This window comes from Mus caroli, unplaced genomic scaffold, assembly GCF_978045245.1.
Source record: "Mus caroli unplaced genomic scaffold, Mus_caroli_1 scaffold_7, whole genome shotgun sequence".
In the NCBI taxonomy this organism is placed as follows: domain Eukaryota; kingdom Metazoa; phylum Chordata; class Mammalia; order Rodentia; family Muridae; genus Mus; species Mus caroli.
This window is the reverse complement of record NW_028227262.1, coordinates 121,012,306-121,039,824: the sequence shown is the minus strand read 5'-3', so window position 1 is coordinate 121,039,824 and position 27,519 is coordinate 121,012,306. Positions and strand designations below refer to the sequence as shown.

Sequence of the window (27,519 nt, the reverse complement as noted above, 5' to 3'; positions counted from 1 at the left end):
GCCCATAAATGGGCTATATACAGTGGAAGGAGAGGTCTTTTCTGCCTTGAGGCAATAGCAAGCTTAAGAACTGTTTGTTACTTGAAAATTCTCTCCAAATGCGCTGAAATATTTTGTAGCAGTTTAGGTTTGTCATTTTTTATTTATTTTGTAATTACTTTCATATCGCACAGAGTAGATACAGTAGTTTCTGCTTGGAAAATTGAGCCAACATGTAAAGACTGTTTCATGATAAACAGGGTAGGCCTTGAAAGTCGCCAAAGGCTGGGTACCTGATTCAGAGTATATATATGTATATATTTTTTTTTTTTTGGTTAGAATAATAAGGTATCAAAATTGCCAGGACCTTTTAGAGTCCAATGCCTAGACTCCTGATAGGATTCCAGTGACTCCTGATGTGAATTCTCCTAAGGCTAACTTGAGACTTCCATGAGGTCCAGAGCACCAGGACTCACAATAGGAATAATTTCAGTATTGTTGTATTTCTGTTTTCTTTGACATCTCAAATTTGGACTTGGAATCACTACTCTTCAAAGATATCTTGCTTTGTAATTTTTCTTCTTGACATAATGAAAGCCTATCCCAGTGTCCTCTGTCTGGAGTTGAGCTCACTAATCATAATGACACCATTAGTCTGTCTTATCTCTTTTTCAAGAATTGTTTCAGTGCTGTAACTGACAAATTAGACAATGAGAAGACAAAAATCCTTAATTTTAGATTCCTTTTTATCCAGTTGGGTCATTTAGAAGACCAGAGCAACAGGCAGCCATGTTCCTGAAGAATGATTTCACAGTGCACTGGGGATTTGGTTGCCTTGAGGTGTCCTGTGCTGGAAAGTGAGTTCTTTATGATTCTGGTGGCATTTAGAATCCCACTGAGCTATAGAAAACTCAAGTTTTATGACTTCCTTGTTAGGCTGCACTGCAGACACACTAACACTGTCTAGTCAGTGAGAAACATGAGGGATTTTCCTGCAGGACAAAGCAAAACTAAGATCTGACACACGGGATCATACGTTTGCTTAATGTGCACAAAAAAACAAAACAAAACAAAAACTGTCTAAGAAAAGATGTCCGAGAGTGGGCATCCACAGGAGGATGCTGTCATCCGTTCCCTGAAGAGGTTCAGACAAATGCTGGTTGATGCACCTTATAGAAGGAACCGTGAGGAGATTTGGAAGGACTTTCAAATTGTCATATAATCCATAGGAGCTGGGATTTTGTGGGTGTTTTAATTCATAAATGTTGAGCCCAGTTAAATTCGCCATAAAAAGAATGCATTACTTGTATTAATCTTTCTATACACTGATTATAAGTGTATTAAATGCTTCTCACTAAAGCTGTCTATGCCATATTGCAGTTATCTTGCTTTGTTTTGTTTTGTTTTTTATTATACCAACTGATAAAATTGAGCTACTGCATTCAAGAAAAATGGAACTATGGCTATAATTGTTGAATTTTCTTTATAATTTTAAAGCAGATTGATTGATTGATTGATTGATTGATTGATTGATTGATACAGGATACTTACAGATTTGTTTAGAATTCAGTATGTAGCCCAGGATGGTCTTAAATGACAAAAGTCCTCTCCCATTAGCCTCCAAATTCTGGGTGAGCTGTTGGGCAGCTTTCTTTTGTAATTTTAACTCGGTCCAGTTCTTTGAACTTACAGGCCAGAGATAATGGCAGAATTATTGTTCTATAAGTGGCAGGAAAGGAAGAAGAGACTTTTGTGTTGGGGTTTTTCTTCGGAATGGAAATCTGGCTGTGATCCTTTGGGACTTGATTGGCAAGTGTTTTTGGTTTTGTTTGTTTGTTTGTTTGTTTTCCCCGGTCCTACCTTTCAGCCAAGGAATCTCTTCAGAGCGTCCATACACAGAGCAAGGTAGTCAAACGCCCTAGTATCTGGTGGAGTTTCCCTACTCTTATTAATAATCAAAGCAAAAGGTAGTCATAATTAAATGTCGCTTCAGTAACAAAACTGCCCCAAAGCAAGTTTGGATTTTCAGTGTTGTTCTGTCCTGTTTTGAATACATAGGAACAATACCCACGTTTTTCATAATCCTCATTTCATATAGGCTGGACCCAAGATACAGAAATCTAGCAGCTCTTTTCAGAACTTAGTGCGGATTTCCCCTTTCCCTTCAGATCAGTTCCCACAACAGGTTAGCCTGAGCTAAACTGTGTGGCATTGATATCTGAGAGGCGTCCAGATCCCGAGTAGCAGTCCTCACAGTCAAGCTGCAGCATTTTGACCCCGCCCTGGATCCCCTTCTTAGCTACATCCTCAGCAACAGCCTCCTAGCCCAGCATATTATTTACCTCCTCACTTTCCTGTGGTGGGGTGAACTGGGAGGGTTTGGTGGGGACCAGACAGTGCTGGTGATCAAGCCCAGGGCCTTTCATATACAGACAGTAATTTTACTGCCAGACTGTAGCCTCAGCCTCCTGTTGTTTCTTGACCATTTCTCCTAAGCAAAGATGAATTTAAATGCTGGCCTCCCTTGTTGTTGAGTACAGGCACAGCTGAGGTCTGCTTATTTTCAGGGAGAAAGGTGAAGCTATTTCAGTAGAATCTTCATCAGAGCAGTAGTCTCTGTGATTCATTGTGCGAGGCAGTGTGTAAAGCCGTGATTGGTCACTGTGTTCTCACCAGGAATGCCGATAAGACTCTGCTCTTCAGACGGGATGTAATTCCTTTGAGGCTATGATATCTCCAGCAGCTCTGGGAGTTTATTTTTCTACTTAAACCTCATTCTGTCATAGGTTACAGTCCTTTGGGGCAGATATGGGTTGTTAGTTTGCTGAAAATAGAATTTAATTGGCCACTGTACAGAGTAATGATTTTTAATTTGGCAAGAGAGTCATGATTCAATCAGCCTATTAGGTCCTTAAAGTTGTGTGGAAGGGGAAGAAGTAACTGTAGCCCACTTGGAACTTTTGTGTGGCTGTGCACCCTGGAGCACCTGGCTATCTTTAAAAGCAAGAATGATGGGGATTAGTGGTCTGGACTGAGCTTTTCATCTGCTGTACATTTACTTCCTATGGGAATGCCAAAGAGAACAAGGCTCTAGCGGGTGAAGCATTATCTTGCTCCCCAGTTTCCTAGATAGGAAAGAGAAAAGAGGAGCAGAAATGGAGCGGGCCAGTTACTTCTTCAATTCAATAAAGATACTGCAGGAGCATGGGGACTGACGATAAGATGACATAGGAACAAATGAATACAACTCTGGCTTTATTTTGTTAAAGGGTGGTTATAGCTTCACCTGCTGAGGCATATGTGGGTCACCTTCCAGTATGGCACCTCTTTTGATTGGGATATGCAGAACTGTGGTTGCCATTCCCAGCAGACAGTGAACCAGATGTGCCTGCATTATGGAAGTGATGTCTGACAGCTGTTACCTAAACTCTGAAATCTCCCAGCCCTCTCTTCTTCAGCCCTCTTAATAATTTCTGAAGCCTTATTAGATACGGAAGTGTTTTACTCATGAGGGACAGGCTACCTCTCCTTGGTGATTGACATATCAGTCAGGTGACGGTGATTAGCAGAACACTGTGATTCTCATTTCTCTTTGATGGCTATTGTGTTAACAGACTAAGATCAGCTTCTTGCTGCCACAGAATCGTTTGATGTAATAGGAAATGGATTTCCTTCCATTTTCATGTTTAATAGACCAGTGCTTGAGAGAAGTTGGGTGCATTTACTTACACTGACGATTGAGGTTGCTCAGTCCAAAGGAGGCTGTAGGCCAAGCACACTCACCGGTCCCCATGGTTCCTGTAGGGCTGGATGTAATTAGTGAGTAGACCCAGCTGGCCTTTGTCTCCCCAGTGCTGGAATTAAAGGTGTGTGTCACCGCATCTGACTTAGATGTTTATTATTTGTTGTTATGCATATGGTGTTTTGCCTGCATGTGTGTCTGTGTACTACATATGTACTGTGACCATGGAGGCCAGAAGAGGTTGTCTGATCCCTTGGGACTTAGAGTTGTGAGGCACCATGTGAGTACTGGGAATAGAAGCTGGATCCTTCTTCTACAAGATAAGTCAGTACCTGTTAAGCTGGATCTTCAAGCTGTCTCCACTTTTTAATGTTGACATTTTAATTGTATTGATAGGAAACATGTCAAATTGGAATATTGAGGGTTCTTAAATATTTATAGAAAACCAGAACCACATCTAATCGATAACGCTAGCAGACTTGCCCAATCTTTTGGCACCAGGACATGGCATTATTATCTGCAAAGTTCATATTTGAGAAGCATGCATTAAAGTCACTTAAAAAATGGTTTGAAAAAAAAAAAAACCAATGTTGGACTATTTTCATTTCAGTGTCCAATGCTGCTATAGGTTGCCTATGAAAATGTCTGTGTGCTATAAAGCAAACAAAATGAACAGAGAACCTATCCACTTTTGTGGACTTCTATCCCTAGATCATGTTATGTAATAATCACTTTACATAGACATAGAGAGCAGAGGTAAATTGTCCCAGTAGCGCATCCCCCCCCCCCAACTGGAGTAGCCTTTATCTCCTGTCTCACCACCACACAGCTTTTAACTCCCTTTTGAAGTATTGTCTTCTCGATCTCTAACCCTACCCAGCTGCTCATTTGATCTTTGCAAAATTCAAATTGTGTTACCTTTCTTCCTAAGTGTCCCCCTCATCCTACTAGCTAACATCTATCACTAGCAAGCAAAGCTGGGCTCTTCATTATTGGTTCTCTGGCTCCCTCCCAGAGTTACCTCTTGTCTCTTTTCCCTGAATCCTCTGTTCTCTGCTCTCGCCTCCTTTTCCTCTGTCTGGAAAATGAGCTCATCTTCAGGTCTAAAATTTCAAGAGAAGTGTGTGTCTACATCCTATGTCTGAGGTGATTTCATAAAAGAAGGGAGACCTATTTCTCAAAAGGCATGATTTCATAGTGATGGCTGTCCTTCAGTCTGGAGTAATTTACCAGCCCGAACTCTGTACGTTGTTTTCCATTTTTTCATCTTGTGACTACTGGGGAGGACTTCACCTCATCAGTCCCTGGCTTCTTGACACGTGTTTTCTTGAACTCTAATCAGTATTGAAATTGACAGAGATGTTGGGATTTGGAGAATGTTAAAGAAGAGGGAAAGCAATACCTAAGGTTTGATTCATTGAAAGGGAGAGTGTGTAGTAGGAGAATAATTTTCAGAGAAATCCATGAGTACATTGACAGCAGTGAGGCCTAAGAAACTTGACAGTCTGGGATGGATGTGTGGGAAAGGCAGGCAGGCATTCTGATTACCAGTGGGAGGGAGAAAGGGATGTCCAAGCAGAAATTAATTGGAAGATGAACAGTGCAGCGAGCAAGGGCAAGACATGCAGCCTCCCTCAAGATTGTTTAATGACTGCTTCCGTCATGTACTGCGTCCGATTATACCAAGACAGAAGTGCTATTGATTCATTTTGTGACATCTGATACATTCTACTCAAGAAAGGAGATGCTCTTACAAGTTTATTAATTGTGAGATGACATTCTTTAAGAAATATTACCTGTGATGGCCACTAGGGAGTTGAGCCATTTAAGCCTTTTGCCCTAAAAGTAATTTAACAGTTCAGTATCTTTCTGGGTGACTGTAATTGCTAGAAGTTCAATAGTCATGAAATTTAGTTAGCATTCTGGCTATTGAGTTCATTCTTAATGTTTATTTGCAAAACCTCAAATGTGTGTCTAAAGCCTTGAATTCTTTCCCAGAGTTATCCATTGTACACTCCCTAGATATGAAATATCAATTTTACAAGCTGGCAAAATGGTATTTAATGGTGGCTGACAGGATAGTGTTTAAGGACAATATATATTGGATACTTAAATTTTTCTATTATCTGACTCTTGGCACAGATCATTGAATTTAAGTTGTATTGAGATTGCAGATGTAGCTGCCTTAATAACCTCTCCTGTGCTGCCTGTTTATTTAGTCTCGGACCTTTCTAAGCGTTTCTGCTTTCCAAGCATGTACAGAAGAAAATAAAACAGTTTCAGCTTCTACCTTCATATCTCCTTGCATTAGGAAAGACATCTAAAAGATATCAGGGACATTTTTTAGGATGCTTTTTCTGGCCTCAAGCATGGAGCCAGACCAGTTTTATATGATTTGTTGGCATGAAGTTTTTGTTTTTGCTTTCCCTGCTTCTGAGGCTTAACTTGTTGATAATACCTAGTGATCCAGGGTTTTGCCACATGGAAACTTAAAAAGTTGTGGGCTAAGTTTGGTAAATGTGGTGCTCAGATACTCGGTTTCATGCTTATCTCATTTTCCTTTGAATTTAAATTGATCTTCATGTATGTTAGTTGTATGCAGTTTCTTCTAAATGGCCTTTTGGATAATACATTGTTCAGTTAGATAAGTAAATGAATCGTCTGTGTTACTGAGCGTGACTCATTTAAAATCTCATTTGTTACAATGTCTTAGTCCACTGTCTGCAAATTTTGTGTCCCCTTGATCTGCAGCACCCCCAGCTTTTCAGAAAAGTTAAATAAGGTGTAGAGACCAGGATTTGGGGGAACAGCTTACCCTGAGGACTCTATCTGAATGCCTTTCCTTTGATCTCTTGTTGGTTTTTCTTTGATCTTTGGCTATATTTTTTGTAGTTGACTATGTGTGTGCACATGTATGTGTGATGTCCATGAATGGAATATCTGAATTAAATCCCAAGGAAACTTGAAGTGACTAATTTGCTATGATACTATACACACAACCTGTTGGGTTGACTGAATAAGTCACCTCTGGTTGGCATATATTTGCTTGTAATTTCTTCTCATCTTGAAGTGAGGGAATGTCTGGGTGCACCCTTTTCTCATCATTTTTATTCACTCTTTCTGCTCTTTGGAACAATGTCTTATTCCTCTAAGGCCTCAACACTGTGAACTCTTGGGTTATAGCGTTGGCGTGTGGTTGGAAGGGATAATATCTGTAATTATTGAACACCACATAAAGCTCTTAATAAAAATGGAATGGAAAAAAAAGCCGAGCCATTAATGTTTGCTTCATTCTTTTATCTTCTCTCCTCCTGAACAGTTTAGCTTTACTAGAGCTCAATTAGATGAAGTAAATAATGATAATTTACAAAGAGATGTTTTTTAAGGCAATGGCAACACAAGTGGGAAAGGTGTAGTTCTTTATTCTATTGTTCCTGAAGTTCTACCACTACAGCTGCCTATACCAACAGTCAGTTACAAAATCAGCATTTGCTTTAGAAACTCTAAGGTAGCTGCTATTCAAATAGACAATACTGTGTGTGGGTGTGCATGTGTATGTGTGTCACAGCGAGTCCTGCCTTTGGAGATCATGATACAAGCTGTGCTGTAGGTTTCTTCCCACATTCTTGTGAGTTTAGGGGGTCAGATTTCTCAATGGCAAGCACCTTTACCCACCAAGCTTTCTCACCCACCCCAGCAACAATTTTTTTAAAGTATCTATTTAATTGAAGGGGTTTGATTCTTTTATTTGGTGAGATTTCTTTTCTCTTATAGTAAGTTTTACATAATGCTATTTGATTTCTATTTGAATTGATTGCCATAATAGTCAACTAAATGTTTGCTGATTAGTGTAGAAACTTGTTAAGTCCACGTAATAAAATCTACCTACTACGGACACTGGCCGTTTGAGCAGTCAATGTTTAAAAACAGTCTCAAGCAAAAGCATTGTTACTAAAAACCTATGTAATTATGATATTTCTGGTGGATTAGTCTAGATTAAATTGCTGGCATTACTCCCTCTGTTCACAGTCCCATTGGATGAGGTCAGTTTATTATATATTTAAATTTTGTGAGTTGAACTGGAAAGATTTGAAGAGCCTCTTAAGAGCCTCTGGTGTTAGAAGTGGAGGACAGTTAGCTGATAAGTCGGTAGCTTTGTCCTAATAAAACTGCAGCTTTTCTGGCTATTGATTTCTTCACCTAACCTGCATATCTTTGGTGGTGGAGCAGGAAGGGCACAGTGTGAGGTCACTAGCTCATCAGCCAGGTACTGTGTGGCATTTCTTCTTTTTCACAGTACATACATGGCTGCTCTCTGATTTGAGGCTGTTTTGTTCTTGATCATAATGAGAAGCTGATTGTTCACTCCGTGGTTAGTGATACTGTGATGTAGTGTACTTCTTTATGCCCCAGCAACTACGTGTACTCTAGTGACTGTCTTTTCCTTCCTGCGCCTTTCTTTTCATTCCTCCGTATTTCCCAACTGGGATTAAAACTTTTAAATAGCTTGGGCCTAGAAGATGTAAGACTTTTATAGATGTATTGCCTTTGAATCTTTGAAAATTAACTTCCCAATATTTCTTTTCCAATTTGAAATTTTCCATGTAGTGCCAGATCTACAATTAATGCTGGGTGGGGAGGGTGGTAAAGGCTAGCTCATCACATTTTCTCAAGTGCCCTACCTGCTGTTTCCTTTCTTTGACCTGATTTAATGGAAACATTTCCACCTCAAAGGAGCCACTCAAGAATGCACGTAATCTCACTCTTAGGCTAGTGGCACAGCTTTGATGTTCTGGTGCCCTTGGTTGAATATGAATTGTACAACAAGGCAAAGAATCATAGGGAATTGACCCATTTAATATAACATTCCTAGGCTGATGGGCATTTAGAGCTGGAAGGAACATCATTTAGATCTAGCCAATTCTTCTTTTTAACAGAGGTGGAAATTGAAGTCCAGAGAGATTAAGTAATTTTATTCAACAAACATTAATTGAGCAGTGCACCATGTGTTAGACACAGTACTAGATGCCGGGGGCTACAGAGATGAATAAGTTTTAAGTCCCTGTTGGAGACATGTACATAGCTCCCAGATCATACAGTTTGCAATTAATAGATCAGGGCATGAGTATTTGTGAATCATTCATGATCACATCCTTCTTCACTGAGAAGGTGGAATTTAGCTTAGCTCTCTTGTCTCTTTTGCTACCTTTTAATCATTCAAGTATATATAAATTCAGCATTCACCTGAACTCTAATACCCTCTTTTAAACTAATGCTTGTTATTGAAAGATGAATATAAGCTAGACACCTCCATTTTCCCACCTACTCAACAGCCTGGAATTTGACTGTAGCTGCCCTTTGTCCTTCTGGCAGTACATTAGAGTTAGTCTGTGGTTGTTATTATGATGGCTTACAATGTTTGGGCTCCGTTGTCCTATCTTCCTTCAGGTTCTATCTTGCCATGAAAATATCCCTTGTCAATGTGAAGTGAGCCTTCTCCCTTTTCCCTTTTAAACGTTATTTCCATGGAGTTTCAACTTTTTCCTTCCCTCGTAGACCATACTTCTGTGCATCTCTGTAGCAACTGGTCATTTATCCTTCAAGTCTTATCTCAGATGTCATGGTATGAAGCTTATCACCCTTTTAAGAATGTGGGTCCTGCCACCCTTCCCACTGTTCATAATTCTTCATGCGTGTTCCCCAGCCCTGTAGTTCTTGTCCTGTAGAGCAAGCTTTCCCTTTTCTCCTGTTGAGAACAAGAACCTTTTCTCCAGTAACTGGAATCTTACATAAACTTTTTAACAACTGTAATTGATTATCCAGTGACTTCACACTTGGTCAGGGAAATCGTTGGCTTTGTTTTTCCCTTCCTTCTAACTCAAGTCTTTTCTGTTGTCTCTCCCTGCACACACTCGCATGCAGTCACACATACTCTCCATCCTCGGACTAGATAAATAAGCCAAATTTTTCATTGCTGCCTAACAGCACTTCATAGTGGTTTGCTGTTAATGGTAAATTTATAGTTCTATCAATTGTCTGTCAGTATATTAATTCAGTTAAGAAGCTTAAACATAACCCTTAGTTATACTCAAATCGATTGGCAATCTCTTTTTTAATTCATAAATTATACATGCATAAACTTGCGTTTAGCCCTGTCTGATTGAGTCTGAGTTTATAATTAGTGTGGGATAAATTATTGTGTGTTTTTTTTTTTTTAAAGTTAGAGTAAGAGAATTTTATACTTTTTATCACTCTGGCAGAGAAAATATCCTACATAGCCATACTGTTTCCATACTTAATTGTAACCTAAACATTTGGGACCTTCACCATGCCGCAGTTCACTGCCTTGTACAAGTTATATTTCTAGGAAATCCAATAGCCATGGTGCAGAAAGACACGTGTTGGTTGGTTTCGCCCATCATGTACTTCTTGTATTGCAATTATAATAATTTTTTTGGACTTGATGTGAGGAGCTGCTGACTGAGTTTGGGTGCTTGTTTCACTCAGGCTGGGGACTTCTGCGGTGTGCTTTTCCTCACTGAAACTTGTACAATTAAAGCTACGACATGCCAACGTGAGAATTATCCTCCAAGTTGCAGTTACATGTCGCCATCAACATACTCAGAAATAAATGTCCATTTTTTATGTTTAACTTGTTCTGATGCCAAACCTTTATGCATTATATCTCTTTTAGGAATATAGAGGTAATGATGTTTTAGGCTGGTGTGGCTGTGAATTTTTTGTTTGTTTGTTTGTTTTTTAATAGTAACCTCCTGATCTTGGGTTGTGTTCAAATCTGTAAGATTTATTAGGTAAACATTCTGTAGCTTGGTGGCGGGATGTTCTGGCTTTCTCATTAGCAGTGACCCTGGGTAGTTTTCACAGATTCAGCAACATTTGTTAGGAACTGCCCAGCGTTCTTGTCACCTAATGGTGAGGCAGAGCCCAGCTTCCAGGTGAGGAGGTCACCTTGTGCACATCTCCCAGAGGGTGGGGGTTGCTCCATAGGGAAAACACAGCCCAAAGTCATTTTCCCTTTTCTCCTCACTTTTGAGCTCTGCTCTGCTAGGACCAGGGCCCTAGTGCTTAGACAAAAGGAACACGACTATTTTTCTCATACCCCGAGCTATTGTAGCAGTGGTCTCAGATTTTAGGTGACTGTTTATAGTCTCCAGTGCCTGTTGGTCTTGGGGGGTGGTTCAAATTCTAGTTTGTCTTCTAGTGGTGTCTTCAAAGGTCTCCATTTTCTTAAATAAATTTGAGAATTAAGTGGGAATGGTGGCATCAAGAAGCCAGTACGCTCCTTTTGCTTCCCCTGTGTAGCTTTTAATCAGTTGTGGGATGTGGAGGGTGTACTAGCTTGGGCCAGATGTGCTAAGGAAAAAGTGGAGGTTTGACTAGAGAATTCAAAGATTTCCTGGGAAACAGTAGTGGAAACAGTTGTTTTTGTTATTCGTTTTTGTTTGTTTGTTTGTTTTTTGTTTAATATAGAATCTCACTATAGCTCTGCTGGCTTGGAACTCCCAGAAGTCTACCTTTTCTCTGTGTCCCAAATACTGGGACAAAATGTGTTCATTTTGCAGAACATTTGACATTTTAATTGATAAGTTGATTTAACCAATTTTAGCTGAGACGACAGTCATGCTCAGCTAAATAAATCACATTAAATGAGACTAGATGATGCCTTTGTGGGGCTTATTCGAAAAGCAGACCATTTGAAGATAGTTTTGGAGACTAGAACTGGGCCAGCTTGTTCACTCATGTTCATAAATTGTAACTGAGTAATCTCTTAGCACTAAACCAAATATCAGCATTCATATCTGAAAATTCTCATATTAGTGTGGAAAATGAATTTGATTTCATGTCTGATAATTCTCTCCAATTAAAGCGTCAATGGAACATTATCTTTAATGTACTCAAATTTTTATTATGGTAAAACACACAATATAAAAATCAAGTGTAGTTCAGAAGTGTTATGTATACACATGTTTTTATGAAACATACTCATTGACATTTTTCATCTTGTAACTAACTCTGTGAAATAGTAGCTTCTGTTTCCCTTCTCCCAGAGTCTGGATAATAAGTGAGCCCTCCCCCTCCCCCCTTTTCCCCATTGCCTTAAGAGATGCTTGTAGAGCTCACTGCGTGATAAAGTACACAATCACAAAGCCACTGTACTAGAAAAGTGGCATTTCCTTGCTGTTACCAGGTCTCCAGTGAGTTTTGCTGTGTGCAGTAATCTTTCCTTTATTTACATCCTGCTCTGTTATACGTAGCCATATTGATGGGTTTAAGCTAACTTTAGTTTTCCCTCTTTACCATGATTGTGATTTGCAAACTATGACTGTTTCCTTGTGGTTGGGCTTTAAAAGAACAGAATGATTCATTACCCATGGAGATGTTCAACAACTCATCAGGAAGGGAGAAAGTACTGCTTATATGGTTCCCTTCTTGTAGAACTTTTATATCTTTCAGACTCTATAGATTAGACACATTGGCTCGAAATCTTATTTCTTACTCATTGTCAGTTGTTAAATCTTTGAGCATTAATTTCTCTTCCATCACATATTTTAATTATGAAAACTTTTCATATGCAGTACATGTGCACATATGTACAATGGGCATGAGAGTTAGTGAATAATTTGTCAGGAATGTGTTCTTCAAGGGACCTGGAGACTGGGACTGGTAAAGCAATTTCCTATACATGTGGGAGGCTACAAGTTCAAGAGAGACTTGAATTGATACTGTCCTGTAGTCAGTTTTCTTTTCCCAGCTACACAGAATACTTTTGGCTGCTGTCTCACATCTGGACTGGAAGCAGACCATGTGAGTTATTTAAACAATGCAAACATGAGGAATTTGTAACAGAGTATGTGAATACTGAAAGAGTAAAGATGAACCCAGTGACATAAAATCGTTTATACTGACACGTGTGATACTGGTTGGCTAGGCTGTTTCTCTGACTTTGAAGTAAAGCTCATTATTCTAGCTCTACTGGTTATTGTGGAGATTACAGAATTAGTATGTTTAATGCGCTAATCACTTAGCAAGCACCAAACAGTTCATTTTGCTTTACAGTAATTTTTAAAAGTTTAGAGTAGTGTTGGTCCTGTATATTGAAGTAGCTAGGAGACCAGCAAGAGGAAGAGTAAAGGCATGGCTGTCATGGTCGGTGCTGATGGGGGCATCAGACACTTTAAAATACAATTCCATTGTCCTGTTAAGGCCTGATCTGGAGAATTGCAAAAACTCTTCTCCCAGATCTGGGTGCCAGTCCTATGATCTTCACAGGACGAACAGTTGTGAAGTAAGAAGCCCCTGGTTGTGCTTGCTTTCCTCCACTCACAAGTAACTGTTGTAGGTAGGGTTTTGTTATTTGTGAGCTTGTTTACTGAGTACAACCAATGGGAACAAAAGGATCCCAAGCAGGTGCTGTGTAGTCAATTGCAGATGCGGTGAAGGACAGGCTCCTCCCAACAGCATCCTCCACTGAGTTCTTGTTAAGGTCCCCTTCATACAAGTATCAAGACTGACCGTGTTGTCTATAACTGCTGTGACAGCTGACAGTCTCGTGTGTGTGTGTGTGTGTGTGTGAGAGAGAGAGAGAGAGAGAGAGAGAGAGAGAGAGAGAGGAAGATTCATAGTTTCTCTCTCTTTCTCTCTCTCTCTCTCTCTCTCTCTCTCTCTCTCCACCTGCCAATTTTCCTCCATTGTAGTGGGCAGCCAATGACGGGTCTTTCTGACTATTGCCATGTAAACTGTATAGTAAAGGAAGGAAGGTGATCTTCATTGTGTAACATTAGATGGGTGCCTGACGCAGGATGGCAGAGAACAGGCTGTCTTGGTAGATAAAATATGTGGTACTAGACACAGCAGCTTGATTTAGACCTTGGAGGGATGCAACTGGCCAAGCAGAAAGTCACTGTCTAAAGTGAGGCCTTTCTGCCGTGTTCTTACATAATTTAGTCTCCTGGTTTGAAATGCGCAAGAATTTATTGCACAAATTTGACTGGAACTCTGGCTCAATTGAAGGTTCCTCTGGCACCAGCTAAATAATAGTGTCATATCCAGCATCATTTTCCCTTCTGTGTTGTTCCAGGAAGAAACTTTAATAATAATTATTATTTTTTAATATGGTGAAGAAAGGGAGATATTCACAAAGAGGCATTTCTCTAACAGAATGATACAGTCCTCTGAGTAAGCCCATCCCATCCTGCTGTTGGTTATAGAGAAAATTGTTTTCGTATTGTAAGAGATGTATTTTTCCCCTCTAGTTCCTTTCTTCTCTTTGAGAACTGTGGGAGGGCCTGTGGCACATCGCTGTGCTGGATGGGTTTCATCTGGCTTGTAGCCTGTGCCTTAAGTAACAGGGTTGTCTCTTCCGAGGGCATTGGCTCTCCATTTTTAGCATGAGTATGAAGGGTAAAAAATGGAGGAAAAGATTTCTCCATTACTAGAAAACATGATTTGAGGCCAACTGGTTAATTATGAGCCTCCAATGAAGAGAAGTGGGGCTAGTTGGGCAGAGACCATGGTGAAATAGCTGGTCCCTGCTGCTGCTGCTGCTGCTGCTGCGTAGTTCATGATGCACTACCTCCAAGACCTCTGGGTTAGTCTGCACTTTTACTTTTTAGATTTGTATTATTTATTTACTTGCTGTTACTGTTTTGTCATCTTCTTTCTGGTACTGGGCATTGGACTCAGGGCTCTGTCTTTGCTAGGCAAGGACTCTACCACTCAGCTACATCCAGCCAAGCTTTTGTCTCTATGGGCTTTCTCTCCCCACCCCTTTCCCTTCTGCCTTTAAACTCTGGTTTGTTGTTTGTGGGCTTTTTACTGTTCTTGCCAGTGAAGGAGTTTCCCCTTTCAACACTGACTCACTCTTCTGGTTCATCTACAAAATTCCTAGCTAGGTAACAAGAGTCTTCTCAGTGATGCTAATTATTTTTTATTTCTCCCCAGTTCCATCTGTTCATGTGAACAGCAGATGAATTCCTCTCATTTAGCCAAACTTCATGCCTGTTTTCTGTATCACTGCCTGTTACTCTTCTAGAACAAAGGAAGGACTCTACAACCCTGCCCTGTCTTTTCCTTTACTTCTTCCTGTTTGATTGGTGGCAGTGCAGTGGAGGTAAGGCTGAGATCTGGTACAGGATGGCTGTGTGCTCTGCTACTGAGGTGCGCCTCAGTGCTTTCTGTTTCTTGTGGTTCTGGAGGGCCTCTGCTTGTTTTGCAGACATGCCAGCACTGAGTTCCAGCCCAGCTCCCCTCCATCACTTCCCAGATACCCAGAACAGACATTTTCATAGACTTAGTCTCAAATTTGTAAGGCTTTGGACAACAACTTTTTCCCTTTATTTTTCCTTTCCTTTCCTTTCCTTTCCTTTCCTTTCCTTTCCTTTCCTTTCCTTTCCTTTCCTTTCCTTTCCTTTCCTTTCCTTTCCTTTCCTTTCCTATTGTTAGCTAATGGTCTGTTTTTAGTAATAGCTGAGGTATCTTTAGCTCATCAGTTAGTTCATCTTTCCTTGAACAGTAACCTCTGTAAGGATTTCTGATTCCTTGTAGCTCCTGGCTCTTTGCAGGATCCTTTGTCTCTGCCCCCCCCCCCCTTCCCCCATGATAAGTACTAGAGTTCATTGGGTTAAGCTTGTAAAGAGACAGAAGATTGCCTTCAAGATTTAGCCAAGAGGCCATGGTGACATGTGCCTGTCTCGATTTCCAGATCTTAGGGGGCAGAGGCAGGAGGATGGCAAGGGCAGGGTCAATTTAGATAGACTTCATAGCAACATTCTGTCTTTAGAAAAAAGGCTAAATTAGAGAAGAACGTATTGATTGCTTGGATTTTATTTCTCACAATTGTGCATTGATATTTCAAGCCTAGGTGCTCTGGTCGGATCATTAAATTGCCAGTAGTTCTTAGTCAGCTAATATACTGTGAGAGAGGCCTTCTTCAGTGGATCTGCTAACTGTGTTCTAGAGCTGGGTGAGAACTCTCTCCTTTGTAACCTACATGGAGATATACCAGTTTCACTTATGCCCATAATCACAATAAGTACATATTGAATTTTCAGAAATCTTTCCTGTTTTCTCTTCTTACTGTTCACCCTTGGCACTTTTTTGTTTGTTTGTTTTTTGTTTTTTTGAGACAGGGTTTCTCTGTGTATCCCTGGCTGTCCTGGAACTCACTCTGTAGACCAGGCTGGCCTTGAACTCAGAAATCTGCCTGCCTCTGCCCCCCACCCCCCCAGCCCATCCCAGTGCTGGGATTAAAGGTGTGCACCACCACGCCCAGCTTCCCTTGGCAATTTCTAACATTCCCTTGCTGGGCACTTTAGAAAAGCATTTCCCCCCTCACACTAATCTTCCCACGTGAGGTGTGCCTGGTAAGATAAGACCTATATGAAATAATTAAATTACAGTAATGTAGAAAGTGATTAATGCTGTAATGTTACTTTATCTCTTCTGTCTCTTGACATTAGCTCTCTTGTTAACACCCATTTTAGATGGTATAAAACTTAACTCAGTTAAGTAGATTTTATTTTCCCGTGGAATTTGTATTTTCCAGCCTGCTCTCTGAGCATGAACTTAAAAGAGTTCAATTAATTTCAACTTCTACGTGGTTTTTGCCTTGTTTTCTCTGCAAAACCATTTAAAGGGCTAGATGTTTATTTTCGTAATCCCAGGTGAAAACTGAGGCCAATCACCATGTAGACTAGTAGTAGTTCCTACCATGCTCACTGTCAGGAGCCAGATTTCCATTATTTGATTGGCAGCAAGCAGTCTGTTTACCCTGATCATCTGGTGCCAGGAGATGTTTAAAGAATATCACCTGTGGATTAAGGTGCCTCATTTCACCTTTGGCTTCTGGATTACTAACCTTGAACCTTGTTCTCTTTGAGTATGCTGTTCCTTTCTGTCTAGTTACCCTGAATCCTTTCTACTCCTCTGGGGAAGCTGCCGCCGCCATTGTTTCTCATCAGAGCAGTTTTTTTGTGTGTGTGTGTGCGCGAGCGCGGGCGCGGGGTGGGGGTGGGGGGGTTAAGTCGGGGGGGGGGGGCGGGTTTGCCCAGTTTTGTGTGGGAAGCCACACCTGTGCAGAAAGGACAGATGGGGCAAGTCCCCGGGGCTGTTTTCTTTTGAAGTTCCTTCAGTGAGTCTGGGATACACCTTTCTTTCTGTTGGCTGCACTTTCTTACTTGGAAATCTTGGCTTCCTATGGCATTTCGGTCTGTGAGGCACAGTGCTGTTCTTTTCTTCTACTCTTCCACTTCCTGCAGGAGCTTTTGCAGTGAGGTGAGGGACCCCATGTGCTTTGCTGCTTGAATAGTGGTTAGGGCCTTAGAGCCTTCACACTGTTTATTCATAAAGTCTTGCCAGGGTAGGGGTGGGGGGGGACTTGTCAGGCTTCCATTATTTTCTCCCCTCCCCACTCTGTTCTTTCTCCCCTTTCTCACTGCATCTGAGCAATAAATAGCAGGCACTTCTGAAAAGGCTCTTAGTTGGCTTATGTAATTGAGTAGAAGAGCAGTCTCTTGAGAGAGATTTTTTTTTTTCTTACATGATAGTCTTGAAAATGGTCCTTTAATTTTGGGATGTGCCAGTTCCTGTGGACTATAATAATCATGTGCACCGGAGATAACGGGTCAGTCCCTTCAAGGACACGAGGCTGCCTTCAATTGCTGGACTTCACTCACTCTTGGTTCTGTGAAACTGTTCTGCTGGCAGCTTGCCAGGAGACATTTGTAACTGGGACCCTTTGTAGAATTGCCTTTTTCCTGTCACCATGGTTAGTGGAGGGCTGCTTGCTCCTCTCTGCTCTGGTGTGGTCAAGTTGGCTTGCCCTGTCATGTGCTCAGGTTCTACTTCCAGCCTTAGACTAGTTGGTTTTGAGGGATGTTTGGGTACTGTGTCTTCCCCTAGTACTCGAGTGTTACCAGCTGTCACTGTCTAGAAGGTCACAGAGGAATGCATTCCCCGGTGGTTATTTAACCTACTTGTTTATTTATACTGAAACATCTCAGTCAGGCACCTCACTGTGGCTTTCCTGCCTTTCTAAACTTTCTGCTTGCTTTTGTCTTTTGTGGCATTGACTTCTAGACTAAGCACATCTGTATTCTTTCTTTACTTCTCTCCAACATTTTCAGTTGTGGCTTGTGAATCTTTTTTCTGTTTCTCCCCAGAATATGTAAGAACAGTATTAGATTGTAATTTAGTACTTACCCATATCTGTCTGTGCCTTTCTAGTAGACTTGCTTATTCTTAAGATGTATTTTAAATGGGAAATATACATAGAGCTAGTTAAGAAATAAAGCTGACCCCTCTCCCTACCCCCACAGCAACTACTCCTGGTAGTGGTTTGAGGATGCGCAGTTTGTGCGCACTTCTGCAGAAATACTTAGGCATTGCCCATTTGGCCAAGATGGCTACAAGTTTAAGCTTCCCCTGTGCTGTGCTAAGCTTTGTGCTTAGCAGACACTTTTAATAAATAAATAGAAATGTGCTGCTCTGTGTGTTCAGGACTACAAACTAGTGGATATCCTTGTGGATCCTGTCTCCTGGCTGCCAAGGGAATTGAAAGGTCCTTGATTGTAAATATGCGGAGGGCATGTGATACTGTTCCTATTTTAAGTCTATAATTCAGATGGAAATTGCAGCCTTTGTTTATTAAAATGCCATGTGAGGCAGAGCTACTGGGACTGGTCCATTATTTACTGTTTGAAATTTTATGCATTTAAGTCTGAGCATGTCTGTTCTTATTTTAATTCAGCAGTCAGTTTTAAGATCATCACAGAGTATAATTCTGCTTGGCTACATTAATTAATATATTATAGTTTGTTTCATTTTTTAAGACAAAAGTCAAACTTCTTATTGACCCTGTTTATCTCATAGCACATTTTGTAATTAAATATTCCCTCTGCATCATGGGAAGCCACATCTTTGCTGGGCTGTTTTTTCCCCCTTTGTGACAGTGAGAATATAATATATGCTCTGTGAGGGGAATAACAGCCAGTTAGTCTGATGCACACAGGAATAAAAGGACAAGACGTGGTGAGGAATGGCTGAAGGCGATCAACTAGGTTTAGTGGTAATCAGCACCTGCCTTCTGTTTCCAGCCTGAACATTATCCCACATTTGCTTCTTAATGTCATATATTACATTTGTGTTTGGAGGTGCCTGGACCTGGGCGTCATCATTAACCCTGTTTGTCTACTGCCCTTATCTTCCTCTATCCTGCATCAGTAACCATTAGCCATGGGTCATAAGTGTGTGTGTGTGTGTGTGTGTGTGTGTGTGTGAGAGAGAGAGAGAGAGAGAGAGAGAGAGAGAGATTTTTTTTTTGGTTTTTTATTTTGCTTCGTGGCTGACGTGTCTATGAATAGATAATACTCTTTTTGTCTGTTTATTCTGTATTGTAGAGTTGTACTATGTCTTTCTGGAACTTTCTTCTTCTGTTCAATATTATTTTCAAATTTATTCCATGGTTATGTTGTCCTAATTCAAGTTAATTGTTCTGTATTCCATTATACAACTACACTGTACACAGTGTTAATATGGACACTGTAATACTTGTCTACTGCATGTAAGAATTTTCTAGGTCCTCGAGTCCATACTTACCTGTAAGTAGCATTCATTAATTAGAGGAATATGTCAACCAAATATCAGTGCTCAGCACTGTGTGAGAGTAACGTTTCATATTCCTATCAGTAGGTAAAGGACATTCCAATTTCCCCACATTCTTAAGTCTTAGGTATTTTTGTCAGTGTGATTGTTGTAACGTTATTGTTAGTAATATTATTCTTTTTTCTTAAACTTTCCATTCTGAGTTACTAGTGAAGTATCTACACAGAGTCTGCCTGTTCGTTCACCTTTTTGTTTGTTTGTTTGTTTTAATTTGTCAGTTTCTTGCCATGCATGAGTTCCACCACACCTTCTGTCCCTCCTCTTGACAAAAACCTGCATCTACACAGATGTTGAGCAGTAGTAGGGTGCTCTGTGTAAAGCCATTGTTCTATTGGTATATAAGGGTAGTTATTGCCTCTCTTCTGATGTCACTGATCTGGTCACTGCTTGACTATGTCTGTCATTTCTCTCATCTGAAATTGAAACCTAAACTCCTGAAACCCTATTTGCCTGGCAGCTGTGACCTTATTTTTGACTGGTTTTCAGCACCTTTCGAAGGAGTCCTTTACGCCTGTTTTCCCTTCCCTCATGTTTTTGCTTTCTTCCCAGTGTCTTGTATACTTATTCTTAGTTTGGGCATGGCTACCTAGATCATGCTTAGCTGGACACAGAATTTGGCCCTTCAGCCCTGTCTTGCTTGGCTAACTGCAGTATTTAATACAGACGCTCATCCTTCTGCTCAGTCAGTCTTCTAGTGTCCTTGTGCTCTGCTCACGGGCTGCTCCTTCTCTCTCCTCATGACTTGTCATTACAGACAGATAACCATGGTCCGTACTGTGGACCCAGGTATCACCTCACACAGTAGCTTTCACAGTATTAAGCCAGTTTATACACAGCCCAGTTCCCTATCTGTGTGTCCAGCTGCCCGGTCAGCTTTATGTGGATCTTAGCAGCTGAAGCTTTCAAGCTCTGCTCTGCTTGTGCCTCCTCTCCATAGTCAAAGCAGTTATGGTTTCCCTTTTCTTTGACAATCTCTGCTCATTCTTTGCTCAATTCCAATTTATCCTTGATTCTTTCCTTTCTTTGACATTTCCTGTTGTGTTTGGTATCTGCCTTTGATACTGCTACTGCCCTTTTGTAATCTAGTATCATGTTCTACCTAGATTGCTGTATTAATTTCCTAATTTATCTCGTTTCACTTGTTACAGTGGAACTCCTCAATCTAAAGAGCAGGGCAGTGTTAATCACATCCCTTCAAGAAGTACTGTGTGAGGAGCTAGTTGGGAAATAAGAGTTGCCTTTCCTATCACCTCTGTTCCTGCCTTCTGTTCTGGGGCCTAGTGTCCTTTATCTTGTCTTGAACCCTTCAGGCACACTCCTGGCTCACACTTAAATCTCCTCAGCTGTCTTCAGATGACCGTTTCTTGAATCTCTGAGAAGATGTAACTTGTGTGAAGCCTGCCACAAGCACATTATGTCAGCACCCTGCTTAAGCTTCCTCCGACTAACCCTCCGCCCTCATTTTCTTATTGCCCAATAATTCTTGGCTTTCCCCCTTTCCTTTGCTCTTTCTTTTTGATAGAGAACTTTAAAGGTCTTACTAGAACACACTTAGCCACCTTTTCTTTATAATGTGTGTCTGTTGAACCTCAAGAAGTACTGTACTGTCTCAGGGTCATTGTATCTTATGGCTACAGCTTTTCAGGGTAGACTAGGAAAAGCCTGAAAGCAAGGATTTGACAGGAGGTCTCTTTTTGGTCTTCAAAAGATCTTTGACCCAACACTTCCCAGTTTTGTCTACTGGCCTAAAATGCTTCCTGTCAAAAGGCCAGCTGTATCCTCATGTGCTGAGTTGTGAGTATTGGGCTCTCGCTTAAGGAGAGGGACGGATGACTGTAGTTATCTCTTCCGGCTGTAATGTGAGTCATTGCAGGGCCCGCACGCAGTGTCAGTTCTCAGGAGGAATGGTGATTACAGCCCATATTGGTTTGTGTATTATCCGCCCACCAGATAAAGCAAGCATTCTCTTCTATTTTTATTTTGAAAAAAATATTTCCATGTAAATTAGAATCTAAACTAGACAGTCCCTTTTAGCAGGGACTCAACTGCTCTCCTCTTTCCCCAGAATACATTCCATACCTCAATTGCCTCTTTCGAGATTTCAAAGGCTTTTATGTACCTGGTAATTTAGAAGAATTGCTTTTATTTTGTGGCTTCTTTGGGACTTCTAATATCTCTCTTGTAAGATGTTTGTAGATGTCAATAGCTCCTGGCTCTGAAGGGTTAGAGTAGCAAGATCACTGTTCACTTGTGCTTTCTGTTCCTCCTGGCTTCCTGAGAGACACACAGTCAGACTCTGAGTCTGCCCTGTTGCTGTTTGCATGCTTGCTGATACACTTTCCTCACTCCCCATCTTCTGAGGGGATTTTGTATCAGTCCATCCTGGAAAGAGGATCTTCAGATCGTATTCTCATTTACATAACCACACATACGTATGTACCATCCTGTGCCCTTCCTTGGCAACTCTCATTTTCTAATTCCCATGTAGTGTTTCAGGGTTTGTGGGTAAGGCTGGGAAATTCAGGTGTTGTGACATGGCATAAACCTGTGTGTGGTAAGCATCATTGTTTTGTTCAATTAATTTAAGACATCTTTGTTCACTACGGCTTCTGTAATCACACTGCTACTCTTTGTAAATAGATTTTTCGTTCTTGTTTGGTGAGTATGAATCTATTGGTTCTTTTTATTCCTGAGGGCTGATTCTGATAACCATTGATTTTTGTCTGTATTAAAAATCCTGTTAGAACTGGGATGTAACTCAGCAGTAGAGGGCTTTCCTGGCATGTGCCAGGCTTTGTTTGGTTTTGAGTCTCCTTACTGAGAAACAAAGCAGAATCCTGCCATTACTGGCAACTGAAATCTGTCAGAAAGTTTCCTGTGCCATAATGACATCAGATACTCTTTCTAGATTGTTTCTGGTATCTCTTACCCTTAGTGCAAACATTGACTCAGCACAGATCATCTTGGCAAACCAGTAAGTTCACTGGAATTACAAGAGTGAATGGGGTTCTTTTAGGGGCACGGATGACTCAAAGCTCACCACACCATGGAGAAGCCCACCCTAGCATGAGTCCTTACAGCTGATAGGTGTCGGGAGGAAGGGCTCTCCTGGCCAGGAATTGTTTGTGGTTTCTTTAAACTGGGGGGGAGGGGACGGTTGAGTTTTCTTAGGTTCAGCTTCTGTAACTAGTAAGGATGGTCTACTTCTACATAGCAATGTCTTAATGTACGTTCCCTTGATCGCACCTAGCTTCCTGCACATTTATAAAATATTTACATCCATTTGTTTCTTTATACCCAGCATTTTTGTAGACTGTGTCACTCTCACTATGCACCTCTAGTTTGGTTCTTCTCTTGTTCCTGTAGTATTACCATGTTTAGGGTCATGCCTCAACATACACAGTGGTCCGGATATCTCAGGACCTTGTTCTGAGCTTGGCTACCCATGCTCTTTCTGCTTCATGTAGTAGATTCCTACATGTGATCTGTGAAAAGATGTGTTTTCTCTTCCTGGGAGAATGCTGGAACAATAATTCCTTTTTTTTTTTTTTTAAATTTCACAGAGGCAGGAAATGAGCGTGAGGTGCTGGGTGTAAAGCTCAGAGTCTCTTGTTACACAAAGAACTGTTTACCTCCTCATAAGAGATCTTCCTGGTCGCAGCACTGAGTTGAAACGCCTTATTATGTCTTAGTACATCACCGCTCAGGCAGCATCTGAGAGGAGACACCTACTTCATTTCCCTTCCCATAACATTGGCTTTAGGAGGAGTTTTGAATGTAGCATTACAATGATGAAGATTCCTAACTTGAAAGCTGTTTAAGAGAAAAAATAAGTTACAAATACCTTCCTTAAGTACGCAGATTAGACAGACATCTTAATTTGTCAGATAGAAGATATATGGCAAAGTCAGGACTAAGCTAGCTAGCTACAGAAGATGGAGATCACTGACTTTCATATATGATAGGAGGTAGTTTCTGTTTTTCTCCTCCAGATACTTTTCCCCGGATACTATATGGGTCTTGGAGACCCTTAACACACATTCATGTTCCTCTAGCATACTTAATCAGGGTATATTCTAGTAAGGAGGTACTATAGAGTTAGAGTCTTTGTTGATTCGGAGCTTACGCCTCATGTGAAAGACTGAAGTCATCATATCAGACTCTCCAGATATGCTCTCTTTCTTAAGTAATTGTGTCAGACTGTCTGGATACGCTCTCTTTCTTAAGGCACATCCTCTATGTTTTCACACCCCACAACAGTAGGCAGCTCTGGCCTTAGTCCTGTCATCATGACTTTGTGTTGGATTTCTACCTTTTATCCTCTCTGCCCACTGTGTTGTCAAATTCTGTTAATGCCTTTTTCCAAAATGTTCTCATAGCTCTTAAGTTTTATCCATTCCTACTCCTGTCTCCTTCCTCAAGACTTCCTTATTATTTGCAGAGGATGGGTGTTTGAAGCAACTGTGGAGGAGGAGTCTAAGGCACATAGGGTGATAAGCCAACTTGTGGATGTTCAAATATATTCCTTTCTGTCTCTTGTTCTACTTTTTCTAATTCTAGTTTTCACACTAGTTATTTTCCCTGTCCTGCAAATACATTAAATATGATATGTCAGTGAACCTTTTTTTTGATCACTTCTTCCTTTCTATTTCTCTGAATTCTTAGCACATTACTTTGTATTTATTCAAAACTACTTTGTGTTGCTACTTTGTATCTAGGATCTTGTCTTTAATAGATAGGTTTTGTCTTGAGTCTAGGATGTATGCATTTTAGGTTGTATATATATATGTGTGTGTGTGTGTATATATGTATATATATATATTTATAGTTAATAGTTGGTAGGTGCTTAATTGAGGTTTTGAAATTAGATTTGTGTGTGTGTGTGTGTGTGCCAGTGAATACTGAATTTCTTCCATATTGCTTGTTTCCAACTTGGGTCACTCCTTTTGAGCTTGCTTCTTGAAAAAGAAATTCTTCTGTAATATAAAGCATTTCAACCAACTATTTAGTAACCAGTTATAAGGCACCTAGTACATCTGTGATCTTAAAAGACAGCCAGTTTTACATATGTTCCTTTGTGATACAGTATTGCCTATGTTAACTTTTTTCATTCCTAATAGCATATTCTGTTTTGCTTGCAGGATAAGAACAAGAAGCTCCGTCCCCTGTATGACATCCCCTACATGTTTGAGGCCCGAGAATTTCTTCGAAAAAAGCTCATTGGGAAGAAGGTAAATGATGAGCATACATTAGCACATGTTTGGACTTAGTCTCATGCTTTAGAAGTGATGATTTTCAAATGGCTCTTCTCTAGGCGCTTTAGCCGCAAAGTAGAATCACTTTGATATGAAGAGAGGCAAGTCTGTGTGTCAGGAAGTGGTTTAAAATTGGGGCTCTGTCAATGTTTTCACAGCAGGTTCCAGGCTCTATTCCAGCTTCACTAACTGCATATTGCCCATGCTGTATTCAGTTGGCTCTCCTGTTCTCTCCAGCTACCTCCATTTTAAGTCCAGTACCATGAGACTTAGTACTGAGGGAAAGCTTTTGTGTGCGTTTCTCCTATTTCTAAGGAACAAGATGACAACAGGAGAGGGAAGTCAGATTCTCCTCTGTTAAGAGGATGCATAGGGAAATGCATTGTATATATGGATGCTACCTAGCCTTTTTAGACTTCCAGTAGCTTATGCTCCAGCTACTGGGACAATAGGGATTTTATCTTGAAACCATTGTGTTATCTTCTTAGGATCCCGGGTAAAGACATTGCAGTCTGTGGGCTCAGAGACCTAGAGTGTGTATCTTAATATTATTATTCATGGCAATATTCTACAAGTGTTAGGAAACATTAAACATACCTTTATTTTTCTGACATCTTATTCCAAAGTCCAGGACCATTTGTGATCTAGATGGATGTTCTGAGAACATAAATGGGGTGGCTCCTTTAATGGCACCAAATGCTCAGGAAGGGACTGTGAATCATGCTTTAGTTTGGGATTCTAGAAGAAATTTCACATTATGAATTGATTTTTATATGATAGTATCTTACAAATCCTCTAGCACTTTAGAACACCATAATAGTTTTTGAATGTTTAAATTCTACCCGTGTTATTTACTCTTCCCCTATACTGATGATGTTTTGACGGGTTTAAATACAGCTCTGGGTCTCCATTGGTGTACAGTGCACCCATTTCTACTAACAATCAAGATGAAGTGTGTTTCAAGACAGCTTTAAACAAGCAGTGTAGCAAAAGATCTCCTGAGATCTTGCCTCCATCTTCCAGGTTTTGGGATTACAAACATGTGCACCCATACCAAAAACTTGTAGCGTTTGAATCAATGTCAAAATAATATAAATATAGGCACTTGTCTATGCATGGTGACTCATGCCTGCAGTCCTAGCATTTGAGATGATGAGGCAGGGAACTCAAGAATTCAAGGCCAGTCTCAGCTACATAGCAAAGTCAAGGTCAGCCTAGTCTACATGGGATCCCATCTTAAGTAAACTATGTAAGTAGCTTTATTATATTTCATAGTAGTATGGTAAATCATAGCAAGGTACTTTGAAGATGGATGTAAGTTGAAATGTCTAATTTTGTGGTCTTATTTTTTTTTTTAAAAGATAGCAAAACTGGATTCCCTAAAATGAGTATTAAATCTCCTCAGGTTCCTTCAGAGAATAGGCTCATTTGTCACTGTATAAAAGTTGACAGAGTGCTATATTCATTCATGAAGTGTAGTGCCAGTGATGGCTTTAAGTCTCTTTCAATTTCCTGATCCCCTGTTATCTGGTGTAATGTCTTAACATCTCTATCTTACCCACTTGATATCACATCACTCATTCTCTGTCTCATAAACAGTTGCATATAGACAACCAAAGAATTCCATGGATTTTGTGGGAAACCCACACAGTAGTAACCCAGCAAAACGACAGCACATGTTTGATTTGTGTGGTAGAGTCTGCGCATGTATTATAGCACCCACTAGTCTCCTAAGTATTGTCTTGTAGTGATTCTGGGTCATCTCTGGACACACAGATCACAGTTTATTGCAGCAGCTGCTGAATAGTCCTGAAGGGCTAGCCAGGGCTATGTTCTCAAGGACTGTATGGCAGGCCACTGTAAAGTCCGCTATCATAGGACAGGAGGACTGACCTCAGGTGTCAGGTGTGATGTCAGTTCTTAAGCAATTGGGTGTCTGCTCAGTTGGAGAAGCCTCACTTACTGGTTCCTGTGCGACAGAGTTGATTACATTCTGTTTGTGCCCAGACCCAGCTTTGTCCCCCACAGTGATGTTGTATAAATGATGAATACTTTATCCTCTTGTAGAGAGCTGGATGCATCCTGACTCACCACCTGAAACCACTTGCCTGTCTTCTAGGCCTGTCAGTTACAGCAGTCAACATCCATGAGCGCTGGCGTCTGGGAGCAGGCAGGGCAGTAGCTGCCTCAGGGGTGGCTAGCACATCAGTGCACATTTCTGCCAATTCCCTGCAGACCTCTGCAGCTGTTCACCATGGTACATGGTGATTAGGAGGTACTGTGAGGAGCATGTGTCCCTGTGTGCATGAAAGCTGATTAGGGCAGCCTGTCACAGGTTAACGAAGATAGGGCCGTAAAATCCTCTTGCCTGCCTCCTTCTCAGAGAGTCAGCACTAATGGCATCTTTAAGAGATGTCTAGAATGTGGGGAATTAAGATGGAAGGTAAAATGCTGAAGTGTTTTATTGGTTTTGATGGCCCCTCTTCCATTGTGGGCATCTACATTGATTTAAATCCATTCACATCGGTTTCCCTCTGGATGTGGGCCATGCAGCTGCAGTAAGGATACTGCTCCTAAGTCTTGCTTTCATCACTTGTGCACTGGCATTGTATTTGCCTCTCCTTTCCTAGTGCTGTGCTATGAACAGTACAAGGTGATAAAGTCTTTCACATTGGTCCAGATGTCAGGAATGTGTGTGCAAGGTTTGCTTTTGCTTAATAAGAGTTATTTTTGTTAAGAATCTGGTGGAGGGAGCCCTGCCCTTTTAAATTGATTTCTGGCCCTCCTGTCAAGAGAAATGAATCAGTATACAACTGGTCTCATGACTACATTGTTTTTCTGTGTGTTTTGTTGTTGTTTCTA

General features: G+C 40.8%; 1 protein-coding gene across 1 annotated transcript in view; it reads left to right on the top strand.

Moving 5' to 3' along the window:
• Snd1 (staphylococcal nuclease and tudor domain containing 1) overlaps nt 1–27,519 on the top strand; it is a 404,634-nt gene that overhangs the window by 120,069 nt on the left and 257,046 nt on the right. Inside the window, exon 11 of the mRNA XM_021164222.3 lies at nt 24,544–24,633. Within this exon, the coding sequence (XP_021019881.1) occupies nt 24,544–24,633 (90 nt within the window). The remainder of the gene's footprint in view (nt 1–24,543; nt 24,634–27,519) is intronic.